The 17,968-nt window shown below is 38.8% G+C and overlaps 1 protein-coding gene across 7 annotated transcripts in view; it reads left to right on the top strand.

Annotated features, from left to right (window-relative positions):
* Positions 1-17,968, top strand: part of MGAT5 (alpha-1,6-mannosylglycoprotein 6-beta-N-acetylglucosaminyltransferase) — a 371,902-nt gene that overhangs the window by 272,303 nt on the left and 81,631 nt on the right. For all 7 annotated transcript variants that reach the window (XM_027835555.1, XM_027835550.1, XM_027835549.1 and 4 more), the window contains one exon: positions 3,618-3,751. In XM_027835555.1, coding sequence (XP_027691356.1) covers positions 3,618-3,751 — 134 coding nt within the window. The remainder of the gene's footprint in view (positions 1-3,617; positions 3,752-17,968) is intronic.

The following is a 17,968-nucleotide window of genomic DNA, read 5'->3' as shown; positions in this document are numbered from 1 at the left end:
CTTGACCTCCCCTAAATTCACCAATTTGTTTTGGAAGCTTTGCTAACTTAGGATCATAGGAGCATAGATTTCGCATTGGAAGGGACCTTAGAGGTCATTGAGTCCAGCCATCTCTTCGTTACAGATGAAGAAATTGAGGCACAGAAAGATTGTGTGACTTGTACAGGGTTATTCAGCTAGTAATTGTCTGAGATGGGATCTGAACCCACATCCTCCCGACTCATAAGTCCACTTTTCTATCTAGTATACCACACTTGTGTGACATATCAGCTTACTACCATCACACGGGAGCTATCCACTCATTAGCTTTCATTCTCTTCTCATGACTAGAAGTCTTTTTCAAAAAAAAAGGGAAAAAAACAAACAAACAAACAAAAGCATTCCCCTAATGAAATTCTTTATTAGCTTTCTTTTTAGTTTATTTATTTATTTATTTATTTTTGTTAAGAACAAATAAAGAACTTTGAAGAAGGAGCATATCATGTATCCATTATTAACAGGGATCTTAAGATCCCCAGGACAGGGATGATGTTTTTCTCATCTTTATGTCCTGAGCATCAGCATGTCCTGGAGAGCTCTAAGCATACTTGATGCTCAATAAATATTTGATTTATTTCTTGTTGATTGAATGAATATGATAATTCAGACTAGCCTAACAGTGTTATATCAAAATTGTCCTTAGGGGATTGATCTGTTAACAGAAAAGTTTGTAATTAGGAAATTAATTGTTTGTATGTTAATGAGTACTTTCAAAGTGCTTGAAAATAGTTCTTTTAATGGCCTCAACATTCTCCCCCAAAGTTTTATTTACCCTATTAATTTGTTAAGGATCCTAAAAGATTAGCATATCCTTTAGCTTTGTACTGACTATGAAAACAATTTAATCTCATCCAAATGATGGTATCGATTCCAGATTAGAGGGTTCCAAATAAAGTTATATTGTAATGCAGAGTCATGTGTATGTATACCCAAGAATTGCATTATTTCATTCTGTGTAACTTTATTAACTGTTAAAATGTTCAAGACCAGAGAATGTCAGCACCCACAAGCATTAGAATTTTAATAAATCCTTTCAAAGTCACAAATGAGAGTATCCTTTCCCTAAGGGCCTAGTAGTGTTTATTCTGTAGAGGCTGAGGATTCGTCTGTATCTTTGTTAAAAAGAGATTGATTTGACTTAAGTTTTAAATACATTCATGTCTGTGAATACCACTGTACCTCTCCCCCATTCCCCTTTTCTGATCCTGGGACAAGATGAAAGAGAATATGAGTTTACTGACATGATTTTAAGTATCTTCAGTCCATTCCCTAAACCCAGTTGAGCATCTCTGACTATAGCTGTTGGAGGGGGAGGGAGAGAGGGAGACAGAAAGAGGTGGGGGAAAGGGAGGGAGGGAGGGAGGGGGAGAGAGAGAGAGAAAGAGAGAGAGATGGCTAAGAATGATGTCTCTTGTTCTAGACCAATTTCCATAGGTGGATCTTCTGACACCACTCTTGTCTTCTTACTACTTGCTGGTATAGATTAGAATCATCAGTTGTGAAAAAAAACTGAGATGAAAAGTTCTCCATTTACCTAAGGCTTAAAGATGCTATGTCAGATTTTACTAGAATCCGTCAAACAAAAGGTTGTGATTTTGTTTTAGCAGTGTCTAAACTTCTAGTGATACAGTGTAGCAAAGATGCACATTAAAAATTACACACACATGCACACATTTTTCTTCTTGATTTTGATCAGAGGTGTTTGAATCTTACTTGTGATGCTGTTTATTCACAGGATACTATCCTAAGACCAGAGAGGAGTTAAGATGGATGATTCAAATGAAGAAAATGTATATGTAATTTGTGTACCATGTCAAAGTTGGTTTGGTTGTAAATTACAGTAATAATACAACAAATATCTGTCATCCATCAGCTGTGTTTTGAATCAAATACCTACCTGTTTTTCTTTTTTTTTTTTAAAGCATTCCTAGTAGCTGATGAAGTCTCTGATTCTGAAGCTACCTTTTGGGAAAATGTAAAATGTATTTAGGGATTTTTCCCGTCCATCTTTCTCCCCCTGCTCTTCACATCCCCATTCGTCACCCCCTGCTAACTCCCCAAACCTACCTGTCTGTCTGTCTGTCTCTCTCTCTGTGTGTCTCTCTGTCTCTCTCTCACACACACACACACACACACACACACGCGCGCGCACACACACACACACACACACACACACACACACCAAGAAAACATCAGGCCTGTCTTCTTTTCTTCTTGCTTGAGGAATTTATTCCATCAAGTGCTGTTCAGTAGACTACAGGCATTGCAGTCACCTCTGGGCACTTGTTCAAAATCTCAGAAATGAAATAACAGATTGGCCAGACTCTACCAAACTCCCCCATCACAACCCTATTATCTCCTCATTCTGTCACCCCCATTAGGCAAAAGCCCGGGAGACCAGATGATGATAACACTTTTTATTTATGTATCTATATCTTTCATCTGAGTTCTTCACTGCATTTTGCCAGCATTAAGTCATTCATCTTTGGGTGATTAATTTGAGAATGAGGTTCAGGTCCTTAGACTTCTCTAGTCCAGTGCTCTAGTCAGTGGGGCATGCTCCTGATATTTTGAAAAAGAGTACCAAGCCTGCCTTTGTGGAGGCATCTTTGCAGAGAAAGTCTATGAAATGATTTCCCCTCTCCTCTTATCCATAGACCAAAATAGTGATCATTGTGGGAATGAATGTGATTAACCCCCAAGTGTGTTATGTTAAATGAATATGCTTCATTTACCAGGAAGAATTTGATTTAAATTATTCATAGCCCAGCAAGAGAGAGGCAGTTTCGCAGACAGTAGAAAGCACACTGGATTTGGAATCCTGGCTCTGCCAAGTCCTGGCTCCATGTGACTATAAACAAGATAGATTCCATTAGAATGCCAATAAGATAGGACCTTTGAGGGATTCTTGGGATAGACAGGTATACAAGGGAAAGAATTTTGAAGATCTTTGCTTATGCAACTGAATTTTCTTTTCATTCCTACTGTATTTTTTGATCTTATCTGAAGATTACAGACATAGGATATAAATGATGACTTTCCTAGTGAATTATTCTTGGCCAAAGTCAAGTACAAAACTATTGTGGTATTCAGAACCCAGAGAATGAGAAGGGAGATACTGAGGAAAGTCTTTTCCTACAATTATGTAATGAATATTGGTGTTCTCAGTCCTTTTCCTCTCTGTAAGTGGTAAGCATTTTGGTGTGGTTTACCTATTGCCTAGAAAATCCTTGTTTTTGTCATTTCTGTCTGTAGACTTTGTTCTCCTGTTGAGGAGGCAATAAGAAATGTATCTTAATGATTCTGAGACTAATGGATTTCTCTTGTGTGCTCAGAAGATTAGGCCTAGGTTAATACACGATAGAGAAAAACATTCCTGTTTGAAAAACCTTCTAAGAATAAATGTGAGACAAAGGAAAGGATTGAAGTGGGGGTGGGGGTAGAGGAATACTCCCAAGCAAAATAAACTCTTCATTCTTATGTTATTGCATAAAATTAGGGTAAATATAAACATTTAGCTGTACATGTGCTTTCTATCATCTTACTTATGAACCTCTTTTCCTTTCTTTTTCAAATAGCCCACACACCAGACAACAGTTTTCTGGGATTTGTGGTAGAACAGCACCTGAATTCAAGTGATATCAAGCACATTAATGAAATCAAAAGGCAGAATCAATCCCTTGTGTATGGCAAAGTTGACAGCTTCTGGAAGGTAAGTCTGATTTTTAAAACTATATCTTTTTTTAAAAATGTTTGTTCTATAATATAATTAAACTTTGTTCCAGGGAACAATTAAGCTAAATTCTCAGGACTTAATGTGATTTCCTTAGAAGTAAACACAAATATTAGGGAATTTGAAAGCTGAGTATTAGGGTATCAAACAAAGGTAGTCCCTGCTTTTCCATTTCTTCATTCCTTTTATATTTTGGGAGTAATGCTGTTTTAGTTTCTTGTGGTACTTTGCTTTGAAGTGTCCCTGTCAAAAATAATGAGTGAGCCAGGAATAGTGGTGCATGGCCCTACTGCCAGCTGCCAGGAAGGTTGAACCTGGCAGATCTATTGAGTTCAGGAGTTCTGAGCTATCACGGGCTGTGCCAATCAGGTGCCTGCATTCAGCATTTCTGTCTTGAGTCCTCTGGAGTGAGTGGAGGGCCAACAGGTTGTCTGAGGAGGAGGGGTAAAGTGGTGCAGGTCAAAGCTCCCATGCTGATCAATGGCAGGATGGTGCCCATGAATAGTCCCTGCATTTCTAACTTGGGAGAAATAGGGAGACCAAGTCTTTAAAAAAAAAAAAAAGTAGAATTTTAAGCTGTTGGACATCTAGTACTATTTGTAATTACCTGACTTAGGAATTATGCTTTTTCCAAGAAGTTTTTGTTTCTGCCCTCTCTGGGCTTATATTCTAAAGGCCTGAAACTTCCTTAGATTGGGTAAAGAGCTGACCTCCTTGTCCTTTAGTTCAGTCTTCACCAACTAAATAGTGAATAGAAAAGCTTGCCACAACTAAATGCCCCTCAGTTTACATAGGTCCATGATGGATAAATTTCAAATTGGGACCTTCAATCACAGCAGAATTTGTGACTGCATATATTTTGCTAAGAACCCAAACATTGTTTCTTTCTCCTCTCCTGGAATAGCATCTAATCCTGAAGCACTAAACTATATTAATGGTAAAAGCAGGAGAAACACCAGATTCAATGTGATAGACTGATAGCCAGCCAAAAAGCATTTTGTGTAAGAAACCCCTCCTCAATACACACAAGTAGGTGTAAGTCATAGTGAAACATTTTATAGGACACCATTGGTTCCTGGGTTAAAAAATGCCTGTCTGCATATGTATTTTGTTGTTGTTGTCGTCGAGTTGTTTTTCAGTCTTGTCTAACTCTTTATGACCCTATTTGGGGTTTTCTTGGCAAAGATCCTAGAGTGGTTTGCCATTTCTTTCTCTAGCTCCTTTTACAGATGAAGAAACTGAGGCAAACAGGGTGAAGTGATTTGCCCAGGGTCATAGAACTACTAAGTATCTGGGGCCAAATTTGAACTCAGGAAGTTGAATCTTCCCGACTGCAAGGCCCTGTCTCCATCCATTGTGCCACTTCCTTGGTATATACGTATACTCTGTATAGTATATTCCCAAAATGATCAGTAAGATTCCTTGAACTAGGAAATGTTTTCGCTGAAATGGTACAAATGCGTTTAGAACTAAAGAGGATTTCATGTTAATGGTTTGTATTTTTTTTCTTTTTAGAGTAATGCATAGAAAAAGAACACATTCTCTTCTATCTTAATATTAATGTCTCTCTGAAATATTAAAGTGTAATGAACAGGGGAGTGCCTGAGTTAAATCAAGATATGGAAGGGAAGCTAATTTAACCCAGAGTAGCTGTCTTTGTCATTAACAACCCATATTTTCCCAGTTTTTTAATACCTAGGACTCTTCATCATTTTGAACACATGTAGCAAAAAGATGCCTTTATATTTAACCTGGGGCCCATGAATAGATTTCAAGGAGTCCTTGACTTTGGTTGGGGAGAAAATTGCATCTTTATTTCAATATAATTGGATTCCTGTATAATCCTATATATTTTATTTTATTAAAAAAAAAATTTTCTCTGAAAGGGTTTGCACAAGCTTAATTAGATTTTCCAAAGTTGGAGAGGGGCAGGAGAGGTCCAGGACACAACTTTGCTTTAAAGAAAAATACTTCCTTTCTGTTTGCAAGGCTGCCATCTCACCCTTCTCTGTCAAGTGAGCACCAAGGTGGGGATGGGGGGAACTATTTGGATTGCAAAGGGTTATTTTATAAGGTTTCCATGAAGTTATACTTCTTTATCCACCGACACTAAATCTGCGCTGTTACTAAGGCTTTTTTTTTTTAAGCTGGGACTCTGATAAGAAAGGAAATGTTTCTTGTTCCCATTCTCAGCTGGGTTGTGAAATGAGATCATGGGCAGGAGGAGGCTATTTTTGTGGGAGACTTAAGCTCAAAAGGTAAAATGAGAGAGTTGTGTGTTAACCTTCTCTGTCTACTCTCCTCCTACTTCTCTGTCTACTCTCAGTTAGCAATGGGGAAAAGCCTGCTTACACTAACTTAATTGTATTGCTCCTGTCTCTAGAGTTGAGTCCTACTTTCTGCCAGGTGACTTTGACAGACAACCTTCTCAGTTTCACAGATGGAACACTTAGGTCTAAAATCTTTTAGGGTCATTTTTTTTTTAAAAAGAGATAGATAAAAGGAAATACCATAAGTGCCAACCAAGATCCCTAAGGTATTATTTCCTTGGCATAAATGTTTGAGAGCAGTCTGAAGGTGTTAAAATTTTCTGCGTTTTTACAAGCCGTGTTTATTCCTCAAGCATGAGAAAAGGCAGACTAATACAATGTCTAAGTCAGTTTGATTTGCTTCAACACCAGAAGTTTGGTATGTGATTCTGAGTTTATTACATCATTCTAGTTTTGTGTGCTGGGAAAGGCCCAAACAGATGTGGCACGTTTTGAAATTTAGCATAAATATAGGACATATTCTTGAAATTTTGAGCACAACACAATGTGTAGGAGTTTAGTTTCTTTTTCCAAAATGTTCCCATCTGAAAGCATCCAGGGAACCAAGTACAAGGAACAGATGTTGCTTTTAAAATGAGTGTTACTCAGGCCACAAATTTGTGTTGTTGCCATTAACATTAGAATGAGCTACCCAGGAAGGTTGTGGAGTCTTCTCACTTCCTCCACCTTTCTACTCTACCCTTCCCACATTTATCTCCCCAAAAAAGAACTTTAGGAAAACAAATGTCAGCCATCTCCCCCCAAATTGTTTAAATAGTTAGTTGCCTGAAGGTAGGGAATTGGACCAGATAAACCCAAAATGGTAGGATTTTGATCTGAGATTCTTAGGATTTGTGGTCATGAACTTCAGGAGAAGAGCTGTCCAGACTAGTGAGAGGTATATGCCTTCTGGGAACCAAGGAATCCATTAAATGAGTTTACTCCTACCTATACCCACCAGTATAACTCACTAAGACTCCCTTAGGTGTCTATATCTAGCACCAGGTATCCTGACAGTACAATGTACTCACTAGGCTTGAAGCTTCCAAAGGGTATAACTGTGAAAAGAGCTCTCTCAAAGAGAGTAGAATTTCAAGTGCAATATCACTCCATTTATCTGGAAAGGGTGGGGGTTGGGAATGTAGTTTTCCACATGAGTGAAGTTTCCATATAATGGAAAATTACCTCTAAGTTTCAAAACGTTATCATCCTACCATGTATTACAAATAGTTTGTGCTCTTGATCACATTTTGGTGGAAATATTTCTGAAATCAATTAGAGAAGAGTGATATCACTGAAAAGGACCTGAGAGCTAATCTAACTTTACGAATGTGGTAACATAGGCCCAGGGAAATGGTTGTCCAAGGCCATCCAGCTAGTTAGTGACAAATCTGGGTCTAGCCCTCAGGTAGTCTTAATTCCTTGTCTAAAGATTCCCCCCTTTACGGTGCCTCCCAATGTATCACACACTTCCCCTGCCTTCTTAAGCAGAGCATATAAATATAGTTTCACCTTTTTTTGAAGACTCATCCATCATTTTGAACAAACTGACACCCCCATGGTCCTTTGAGGTATTACAACTATTTGCCCTTCCAATGTGTGATATCAGACTGAAATGCCTTTTTTTTCTTATATCTGATTTTGTTTTTTATAGTTTTTCCGTCTTCTCTCATACTAAAAAGTGAGAAATGTTCCTGTGGTAGAGCTTCCCTCTCCCTTTTCTGGTTTGCTGTTTCTAGTTTTCTTTGAACTAAGAAAATGAATAACTAAGAATATGGTAATTATGTGAAAGTAAGAATAAATGGGCTTGGTGTGAAGGCCTAAGGGAAACCTTCCGTGAGTAAAGTCCTAAAGTTTCAGGGTATTGACTTTTTGACTTCTATTTTGGTCCTTTTGCCTTCTTAGTTCTTTCTAATGTTCCAGATTAGGAAGATGAACTTCTAGATAAGTCTATTTTATTCCAACTCTAAGATTCTATTATTCTTCAGCTTAACTTGTCCCAGGAACAGTTTGTCTGCTCAAGGAGACCTAATGTTATCTCCTTTCATGCTTCCAAAGCAGCTCCCCATGGATACTTAAGAGCAGAAACCTGCAGAAAAGACTTGTGCAAAATGATTGGAAAAAAAAAAAACATCTTGTTTCATGCCTGCCAACCCATGGCTCTTTGTTTAGAGATTTTGATACACCATCAGGCCCTTGCCTGTAGTGAAGACAAAAGAGGTGTGAGAGAGGTTAAGTAGAAGAGAGCCTCAGTTTCTTAGAGTCCCCATTGAAAAATGCTTATAATAAGCATGTGACTTCATTAGTGCCCCGCTGATATGTAATTAAGGTTCTAATTTCTAGAAATCAACATTCAACTTTAGATCCTACCATCAGAGGCTAATCCTTGTCACCCTTGAAATTTATACAAGGAGTTCCCATTGATTGCAACAGCAAGTATGTGGCCCAGCATCTCTGTAACTGTTCCCAGCTTGTGATTTACCTGTTTCTTTTGGAAAGGATGAGACGTGCACAGTTTTAAACCTGCATTTAGGGTTTGCAGTTGGCTGATTTGCTTTTCAGAATAATAATGTTCCAACCTCCTCTCCTCCAAGTAAGAATTCATACTCCTGCAATAAAGTTGTTGTTCATTCTTCATTTTTGAAGGGGATCAATGACATCATGGGGTGATGGTTTGACTTGCGTGTGAGTTGTATTTGAATGAGGCAGAGTTGCATAAAGTCATCACCCTAAAATCTAGTGGTCAGAGGTACTCTTTAGCTTAAGTGTAGGTTAAATTTAGTGTAGGGCTTTTGTTCATGACTCCTGAAGGGAATAGGAGCAAAGTCCTCTGGAATAACATTGCATGATTTCAGCAGGATTCCTAACCTAGTTTGCTAGAAAGACAGGGAAGCACAGTCAGAAACATGTGGAAGTTACATCAGTTTTTATAATCTAGTTACTAGCCAACTCACCAAATCTGAGTAAGGAAAGCATTCTGCAGTTTTTGGAGGACTAAATGACATTTTCATGTTTGGTTTGTGGCTACTCTCTTGTAGATTCAGTTCTCTGTTTGTCCACAAATCAGTTTGGGGAAGATCTCAAATGTCTTGACCCACACTTGTTGAAGTTTCATCAAAGAAGTTAGCAGGTAGAACTTTCATGGATAGATGATCTTTGGTTGGGCAGTCAATGAGTCAGCAAGCATTTATTAAACACTTAACACTTTGACAAGCACTGGAAATACAAATACAAACAAAAAGAAAGACAATCCTTGTCCTCAAGGAGCTGACACTCTGCTGGAGGAAGACAACACATTTAAAAAAAAAACTGAAGGAGGAGGGCAAGGAGAAGGTAGCCAGGAATGGGGCACAATGGAGAAATCTTGAGGAGTCCAGCCTCATGGCAAATGAAGACATTGGTAGCCTGGGTGCCTTAGGAGCTGGAAGGAGGAGGAGCACGTGAGGAACAAGGGGGCAGAAGGTACTTCTGAGATATGAGTTACTGGCCTGAAGTGATCTTCCAAAATGAAGTTGCTTGAGCATGATAGAGAAATCTGGCAAGTACAGCCTAGTCTGAAAAGCTAAAAATCCACATTTTTGTCCTGCTGATGGTAGACAAGGCTGACCCCAAACAAAATGACAGTTTAAGCTTTTTCTAAATTTTATCTCCTTTTTCCCTCTATAGCTTTTGATTCCCCTTAGTGCCTATTTTCACCTCTTCTTCAAGTATCTAGGGCCCACCCCCACATCAACCTGTTCTCCTTGGCAGCATAATATATTCTTGCCTTTTCAGTCCTATCCCTAATTTGCCTATCCCATATTCTTTCCTTCAGGAGTCTGTCCATTCTCTACTTTCTTAAGGTAATGGCTAGTAATCTAATCAATTGAATTTGTGCTCAGAGTGAGATTTTATAACATGTTTTCCCAGGGATATTGCATTTTTGGTAGGGGATTCATAGAAATGTTAAAAGAAAAAAAAGAAATATAAGCACCATCTTTACTGCTGAAATCCTCAAGCATGATGCACCACACAGGTAGAGCAGACATTTTGGGTCAGAGAGACCATTTGGTGACCCTCAAATCATACCACTACTTCAGCCCCATATAACATCAACTCTAGTTATAGATTCAGAGACTCCAGACCCCTTCCCCTAAGCACATGAATCCACCAAGCCATCTAAGACAGCTGCTTACCTGTCCTGGAGTAAACTTGATCTCTGGATTAATTTTTGCTGATGTCCACCTTTTAAAGTGATGTGGACTCAGAGACTGGATATTACCCCTGTCCTTTCTTCTCTTCACAGATTCCTACATAAATATAAAATATATTGAACAAAATATACAAGAGCAAAAAAGCACCAATATATACAAAAATATTTATAGTAGTTCTAGTAGTCACAAAGAACTTGAAACTAAAGGAGTGACCATCAACTAGGAAATGGATGAACAAATTATGTCATTTGAATGTAATGCAAAGATTCTTATTCATTCATTCATTTATGGTTATGGATCCCTTTAGCATTCTGGTGGAGACTATGGATTCCTTAGAATAATGTTCTTTAAATGAATAAAATAAAAATACATAGATTTACAAAAGATACCAGTTATGTTGAAATACAGTTATCAGAATATTAAAAAAAAACTTCACAAACCCCAAGTTTAAAACCCCTGATATAATAGAATATTATGTGGAATGATGAAAGAGAAAGTTCCAGAGAAATCTGAGAAGACTTGTGTGAACTGGGACAGAGTGAAGTGAGCAGAACCAGGAGAATAATTTACACAATAACAGCAACATTGTAAAGACAAACAGTTTTGAAAGTTTTAACTCTGTTTGACCCAATAACCAATCCTGACTGAAGAGGACTAATGGACTCATGTCCATTTCCACCTCCTGAGAAAGAGGTGAAGGATTTGTAAGGCAAAATGGAGTCAGGGACTCATTTTGGACATGGCCAACGTGGGAATTTTATTTTGCTTGACTGTGAATGTTTACTGCAAGGGTTTTGTCTCTTTTCCAATGAAGGAAGAGAGGTAGGAGCAAGAGAAAATAGGTTTTTGTTCATTGAAAATTAAATTAGATTTAAAAAAAAAAACCTGGAAAACAATAAAACAATGCCAGCCCTAAGCAAAATTGTAAAGTATACAATGTTTTCTTTGCTCCCTTTCTCTCGTCTACCATACCCTCTTATCATCTGTATACCTGTTGCATTTCCTCTCATTCACAGATATACTTTGGTACCCTACCCAGACATGCTTTCTTCTTCAACATTATGCTCTCCTTTTCTCTCCTTTTCTCACCTTTAGAGCTCAGGTGATGGCAGGGTGGGCCAGACTGAAGATAGCTAATGGACTGAGTAAACATAGCTGCAGGCCTCAGCCACAAGCAATAGAAAGAAGTTCAAGCAGATGAACAGACCATGTTGGGTCCAGCAGATACAATAGATGGGTGGAACATGGTATCAAAAAAGCTTGATAGCAAGCAGTAGGAACCTAGGCATGGGAAATGTAGTTATCCCTTTCCACATCTCGAGGGGTAAGAATGCACGCAGCACCCCCACAATCTGGAAAATCCATGTAAAATTTTTGACCCTCCCTTTATACCAGAGAAGAAGTCTTAATTATGGTATTAAAAGATAAAATATGTTGATATTATACAATACTATACATACATCTTATGCATTTCTGAGTTTCTAAACTTTTTCTGTGTCGTCTGCTGCCCTTTCCATGTCATCTGCTGCTTCTACAAAATTCCTCCAAAATTCTCATTTAATTTCTTACACCTACCCAAAATACATTGAAACCATGATGGGGAAAGTCACAACGTGGAAGATATTACTTTAGAGCTTAAAGGCAAGACATTACTTCCTGGAAAGACTAGTGGGGACCTAAACAATATACCGGTCTTGGAGAATATTGAGTACTAGCAGCAAAATAAAGCAGTGATTCAAGTGCACGGCAGGAAGAAAAAGTGGTACAAAGAGGCAAGTTGTTCTTAAGAACCTAGGCAAATTGCCATTTACAAAAACTTTAATATATGGTTTGAATGGAACTGGTAGTGAGGTTGACTTAATACTAAGCTGCTGAGCCTACAAATTCAAGCAATGGCAATGGCACCTCGCCATGGTGATTACTGATTGGTCCCAAAGCTTTGGATGAGCCTGAGCTAATAAGTGTTAGTAAAATTGCTCCTATATGGGGGACTTTGGAGAAGGATTAGTTCACTAAGTCGATAAGCAGAGGACCATTCTCTGAATAAGACTCTTGGTTTGCTTTTGGAAGAAAACTGATCTAATGCTACTAATTCACCCTAAGATGAGAATGACCCATCACTTTCTTAATGCATTATCTCTCTCATGGGTCTTTGCATTTTATGAGAGCAGATTTATTAACCCAAGAATAGCTCTCTAATATTGAGGTTTAATCATATGAGATAGTTCAGTAGGGGTATTATTTTTTTAGGGGGAAGAGTTTTCCTGTTGCCATTTAAATAACATCTACCCTACTCATACAACACTGTCCCAGTCTGACCATACAAAAACCAAGCTGCAACCACTATAACTGTGAGAAGGAAGAATACCTAAGTGTTGAGGGCAAGTTGTTCTTCTGGTGTAAACACTGAGGGACCAAAGAGGTCTCTGGGGTTCAGCAGAAAAAGGGAATGTGTTCATAAAGCCAATCACTTGCTTGGAAGAGAGTAAGGCCCAGCCAGCCAGCGTACATCCTGAGGGTGGAGCGATACTGGCAGGTTCCAAATGGCTGCCTGCTCGTGCAATTCTAATAGCGCTGGGATGAGTTCATTTGTAGCTCTTAGTAAACACAGCTGTTGTGGTTGTAATTTGTCTCCAGACTCTTTACTATGACTCCAAACCTAACAGTTTGGCAACAGAGATGGGAACGATGTTGGTTAAGGGTGGGAAGAGAAGTTTTCTGAGAGAAAGAGAAGAGCAGCAGATGTCAGTGAAAGAAGGCCTTAGAGAACAATAAAGTGATAGGAAGATGTTTTTTAGAAAAGGAAAAAGGGAGGAAGGAAAAAAAGAAAGAAAGAAACTAGGTGGCATCAGCCTTAGAGTCAAGAGGAGCTGAATTCAAATTCAGCCTCAGATGCTAGACACTTAGTAGTTGTGTGACCCTGGGCAAGTCACTTAACCCCGATTGCAAAGGAAGGAAGGAGACAATACTGGAGGACACAAAAACTGGCACATTTCTGTTGGGATGGTTGACCAAAGAGGTCTAATGTGCTGAAGTGACCTATGGTACTGGAAGAAGCCAGAGAAGTGATGTCTGATACTATCTGGAAGACGCTAAGAGATCACTCACTTTGGGGATGGGAGAAGAGATGTTAAGATTATTTTAAAAGTTGGAGACAGCCTTAAATTTCTCTGAATTTGTAGCTATTGAAAAGGCTTGTCTTCCGAATACGATTAGACACTGAGAAGAACAGCTGAGATATCAGTTTGTTTATGAGATTCTTTTTTTTCTAAAGCGAACTGAGTAGAAAATTATTGGAAGTGCAGCCTATGGGGAAAATTTGTTTTGGACAAGAGTGCCGGGCACAGTCTGAGTTATTCTGAAAGCACTGTCCACAGCATGAAAAGACTTAATGGCTCTCAATGACTCCAGGCAACAAATGGGTACTTGAGGGGTATTCTTAGTATCAAAATCTCATGTTTGTGCTGGAAGCTGTGTGTGCCCTCTGTGTATTCCCACACTAATTCCTGTAAATGACTACAGTATTGCTAGAAATGTCTTCTGCCTCATGCCAGCAGAGGCTGTGGAAGTCCTGAAGATGAAGGGCTAGCATTTCTCAAGAGGGAGAGAGACGGCATCTATCTCCCCATTCCCTGAGTTCAAAGAAGGTTTGTTTCATGCAGGAGATAGGATGCTGTAATTATGTTGTATTTTTAGTTTTGGAAAATGAAATAAAAAATAAAAAAGAGCCACAATTTGATAATGGGAAAATACTATACTGTTCTTGTCCTTACAAGATTGCAAGGTGGAGGAGCTCACACATATTCACATCTACCCTTGCTTAAGAATTAAGCCTCTCTGTTGTGGTTGTTTAGTCATTTCAGTCATGTTCAACTCTTCATGCCCCTATTTTAGTGTTTTCTTGGCAAAGATATGGGTGTGGCTTGCCATTTCTTTCTCTAGCAAACTTTACAGGTGAGGAACTGAGGCAAACAGGGTTAAGTGACTTGCCTAGAGTCACACAGCTAGTAAGTGTCTGAGGCCAGATTTGAAATCAGGAAGATGAGTCTTACTGATTCTGAGCCCATTGGTCCACCTAGATGCCTTTGAATTAAGCTACTAGAGTGAAATTACAGTAGTAGAAGCAGTGGGAAAGAAGAACACATGAAGATTTCTGGCCTTTCTTAAAGACAAGCAGGATCTTGGTAAAAACCAGTCATGGGACTGGAAACTGTAAATCTAGGGACTTTGTTTTTGTAATTTCATTAATGTAAGGTACTCCCAAAGAGGAACTCTCTACCAAAGCAGATAAAGTCCTAGGGAATTGCCTGGGGGTACTGAGAGGTGGTATTGGAATCTAAGACCTCCTGACCTGGACACTAGCTCTTTTCCCACTTACACTGAGCTGCCTCTCATAAATCTATTAATAAATCACATAAATCTATTAGGCAGCTAGGTGGCCCAGTGGATAGAGCACTAGACCTAGAGTTAGGAAGACCTGAGTTCAAATCCAACCTCACACACTTACTAGTTATGTGACTCTGGGCAATTCACTTTGCCTCAGTTTCCTCACCTATAAAATAGATAATAATAGCACCTACCTCACAAAGTTGTTTGTGAGGATCAAATGAGAAAATATGTGTAAAATATTTAGCACATTGCCTGGAACTTAGTAGGCATCATATAAATGCTTATTCCCTTCTCCCCCTCCGTCCCTTATTAATGGGAACAAAATAAGCAAAAAATGGGGGGACAGACAGTGTTTCCCCCAGTAGATATATACTGTACATCCAAAACACACATATAGAGATAGATGTACATATATAAATAGATAGAGATGTATAATGATTATACAGATGTTTGCACGTATATGTTTCAAAGACATAAATAAACATTCCTTGTCTTTAAGGTGCTAGGGATGGGGAGGGGCCTCTGGGAGGGATACAATCCATACATAAGTAAATATAATTACATACAAAGCATTAGTTTTCAGTGCTTAGCATAGTGCCTTGCACATTCGGTTTCTTCCCGTGACTAATAACTGCTAAAACATTTCAGAACCAAATGAATAATTTTTTCCAGAAGTCTGGAAAGCATAGCACTTACTCTTGTTGGAACTTGGTTTATCAGTGGGCAGCAATCTTGCCATAGGAGCTGCAAGGCAAAACTAAGTGGTGGTTTTAGGTAAAGAATACAGATTGTGAGCATAGCCTGCTTATGCTGAGTTTTTGGGGAGTGAGCCAAAATGTACATTTTCCACATTTTTATTCTGAGAAGTTATGACATCTGAAAACTGGTCAAAAACAGTTAGAAAATATTAGATCTAGCTTAGTAATGTGCTTCTGAAATAGTATTTAGCATTTATATAATCTTTTATTCTTAAAAGGTTGTTTAAATGCTATGTACACACATGCATCATCCTTTCATGATGGCATTTCAAGCCCTTCAAAATCTGGTTCTCACCTACCTTTCAGTTCCCTTTTCTTATTATTCCATACAATCTCCATTTTACTCAGACTTGGCCTTTTTGCCTTCCATGGCATTCCATCTTCTGCCTCCATGCCTTAATACAAGCGGCTCCCCATTTTTGTGAATGTACACCCTCATTTCTAGCTCTTAGACTCTCTAACATCCTTCAAAGCACAGGACCTGCTGCATAAAGGTCTTTCTTGATCTCTACCTCTCCCCTCTCCCATTAGCGCCCTCCCACCCTTAAAATTGCTTTATATATGCTTTGTATTGTATATCTGTTATATCCCACCCCCACCCCTGAATGTAAACACTTTCAGGGCAGGAACCATTTGATTTGATTTTCTTATCGTCAGTGTTTAACACAGTACCATATATATGTATAATAATAAAAATATAAATAAAATATAAATACAAAATATTTATTTTTATTATTTTATTTATTATTTATTAATATAAAATATATATTGAGAGCAGAATTGATCTGTGTTTGGGGGAAATAATAAGTTGACCTTTCTCTGTGACCATCCTGATCTCACTTTGAAGGAAGGCAAGGCTTGAGGAAAGGTCAATAGTCAGTTTGTCATCTTAAAGTTAGCTGTCTCCCATATTTCTCTGGTTTCTGAGATTCTTTCCAGTTGTGCATCATTCTTTCCTACCTGCAAAAGGAAAAGGACCTTCCTTATCCCTAGAGTAGATTACATCCACAGCCTCCTACCCCAAAGTTACAAACCAGAGCACAAGTCTCTATTGATGATGGGCAGAAATGCCAAAGAAAACAGATCTGATTCTGTATTGAATCCTACAATGTCTTTTATCAGCACAGTGAAACCTTTTATCACCAAGAGGAAACTAGATGAGAAGTGGCCCAACTCTATTGCCCCCAAACTTAAATGAAATAAAACTCTGCCTAAAGACTAAATAGGGGCAACTAGGTGGCGCAGTGGATAGAGCACTGGCCCTGAAGTCAGGGGGACCTGAGTTCAAATCTGGCCTCAGATCAAACATTTGACACTTACTAGCTGTGTGACCCTGGGCAAGTCACTTAACTCCAATTGCCTTAAAAAAAAAAAAAAAAGACTAAATAGCTTTGACCTTGTCATTAGCCAAAACCAAATAATTTATTAAGGCCCTAAATTGCATATGGCTGTCCAAGATGTTGTACAAAGAGAACCATACAAACATTATCTGCATTAAGGTAGTTTTTATGATTAAAGACAGACACCGCTAACATACCCAAACAAGTGAAGAATACATAAGCAAAATAAAACTGGAAACTAACACAAAAACAGACAGGAAACTTTTTTTTTAATTGCATATACATCAGACCTGTGTATTTTTGGTAGGTTGGAAAGATGGCAGAATACCAGCTCTGACTCTCAGGTAATGACATGCATATTCACATGTGGCTTATCTCCTTGTTTTACTCTCTGTCACACCTAATAGATCCACAAATGAAGTGGAGAGCTGGGAGGGACCATTGGAATGAGTATAGCAGGACAAGGGAAACCCTGGGGGAAGAGTGCACAGGGGAGTATCAGGCTAGCCTCATACATCCTTGAGAAAAAGCTTATGTTGTATGTGGCAGACAGGTGAGTGACACTTATTAGCCTTCACTCTGCTGAGATTTAACTAGGTTTCCTTTAGTGCCACCTGACCTGAATTAACACAAGGCAAATAGACTTTTCTTCCTGTTCCCCTTGAACTCCATTGGGTTTTTATTGCCTTCAAGCTCAAAAAAAAAAAAATGCTGCTCTGTTTGGCTTTCATTGTCCTTTGTACCCAACCCCCCTCCTACCTTTCCAATCTTCTTACACCTTACTCCCCAACACTCTTTGATCCAGTGACACTGACATCCTGGCTGTTCCACAAATAAGACACTCCATCTCTTAGCTCTGGGCATTTTCTCTCGCTATCCCCAATGCTTGGAATGCTCTCTCTAGTCTCTGACTACTGACTTTCCTGGCTTCACTTTAAGTCCCATCTAAAATCCTACTTCTGCAGGGAGCCTTCCCCTCTTAATACCAGTGCCTTCTCTCTTTTAATTATTTCCTATTTATCTTGCATGTAGCTTGCATTTTATATATTTGTTTGCATGTTGTCTCCCCCATTAGATTTGTGAGCTCCTTGAGGGCAGGGACTGCCTTTTGCCTCATTTTGTATCGCTAGCTCTTAGCACAGTGCCTGGTACACAGTAAGCACTTAGTAAATGTTTATATGTTGATTGATTAACCCTTGGTAAGATA

The sequence above is a fragment of the Vombatus ursinus genome, unplaced genomic scaffold (assembly GCF_900497805.2).
Source record: "Vombatus ursinus unplaced genomic scaffold, bare-nosed wombat genome assembly UNPS02014816.1, whole genome shotgun sequence".
Taxonomy (NCBI): domain Eukaryota; kingdom Metazoa; phylum Chordata; class Mammalia; order Diprotodontia; family Vombatidae; genus Vombatus; species Vombatus ursinus.
This window is presented reverse-complemented; position numbering and strand designations above follow the sequence as displayed.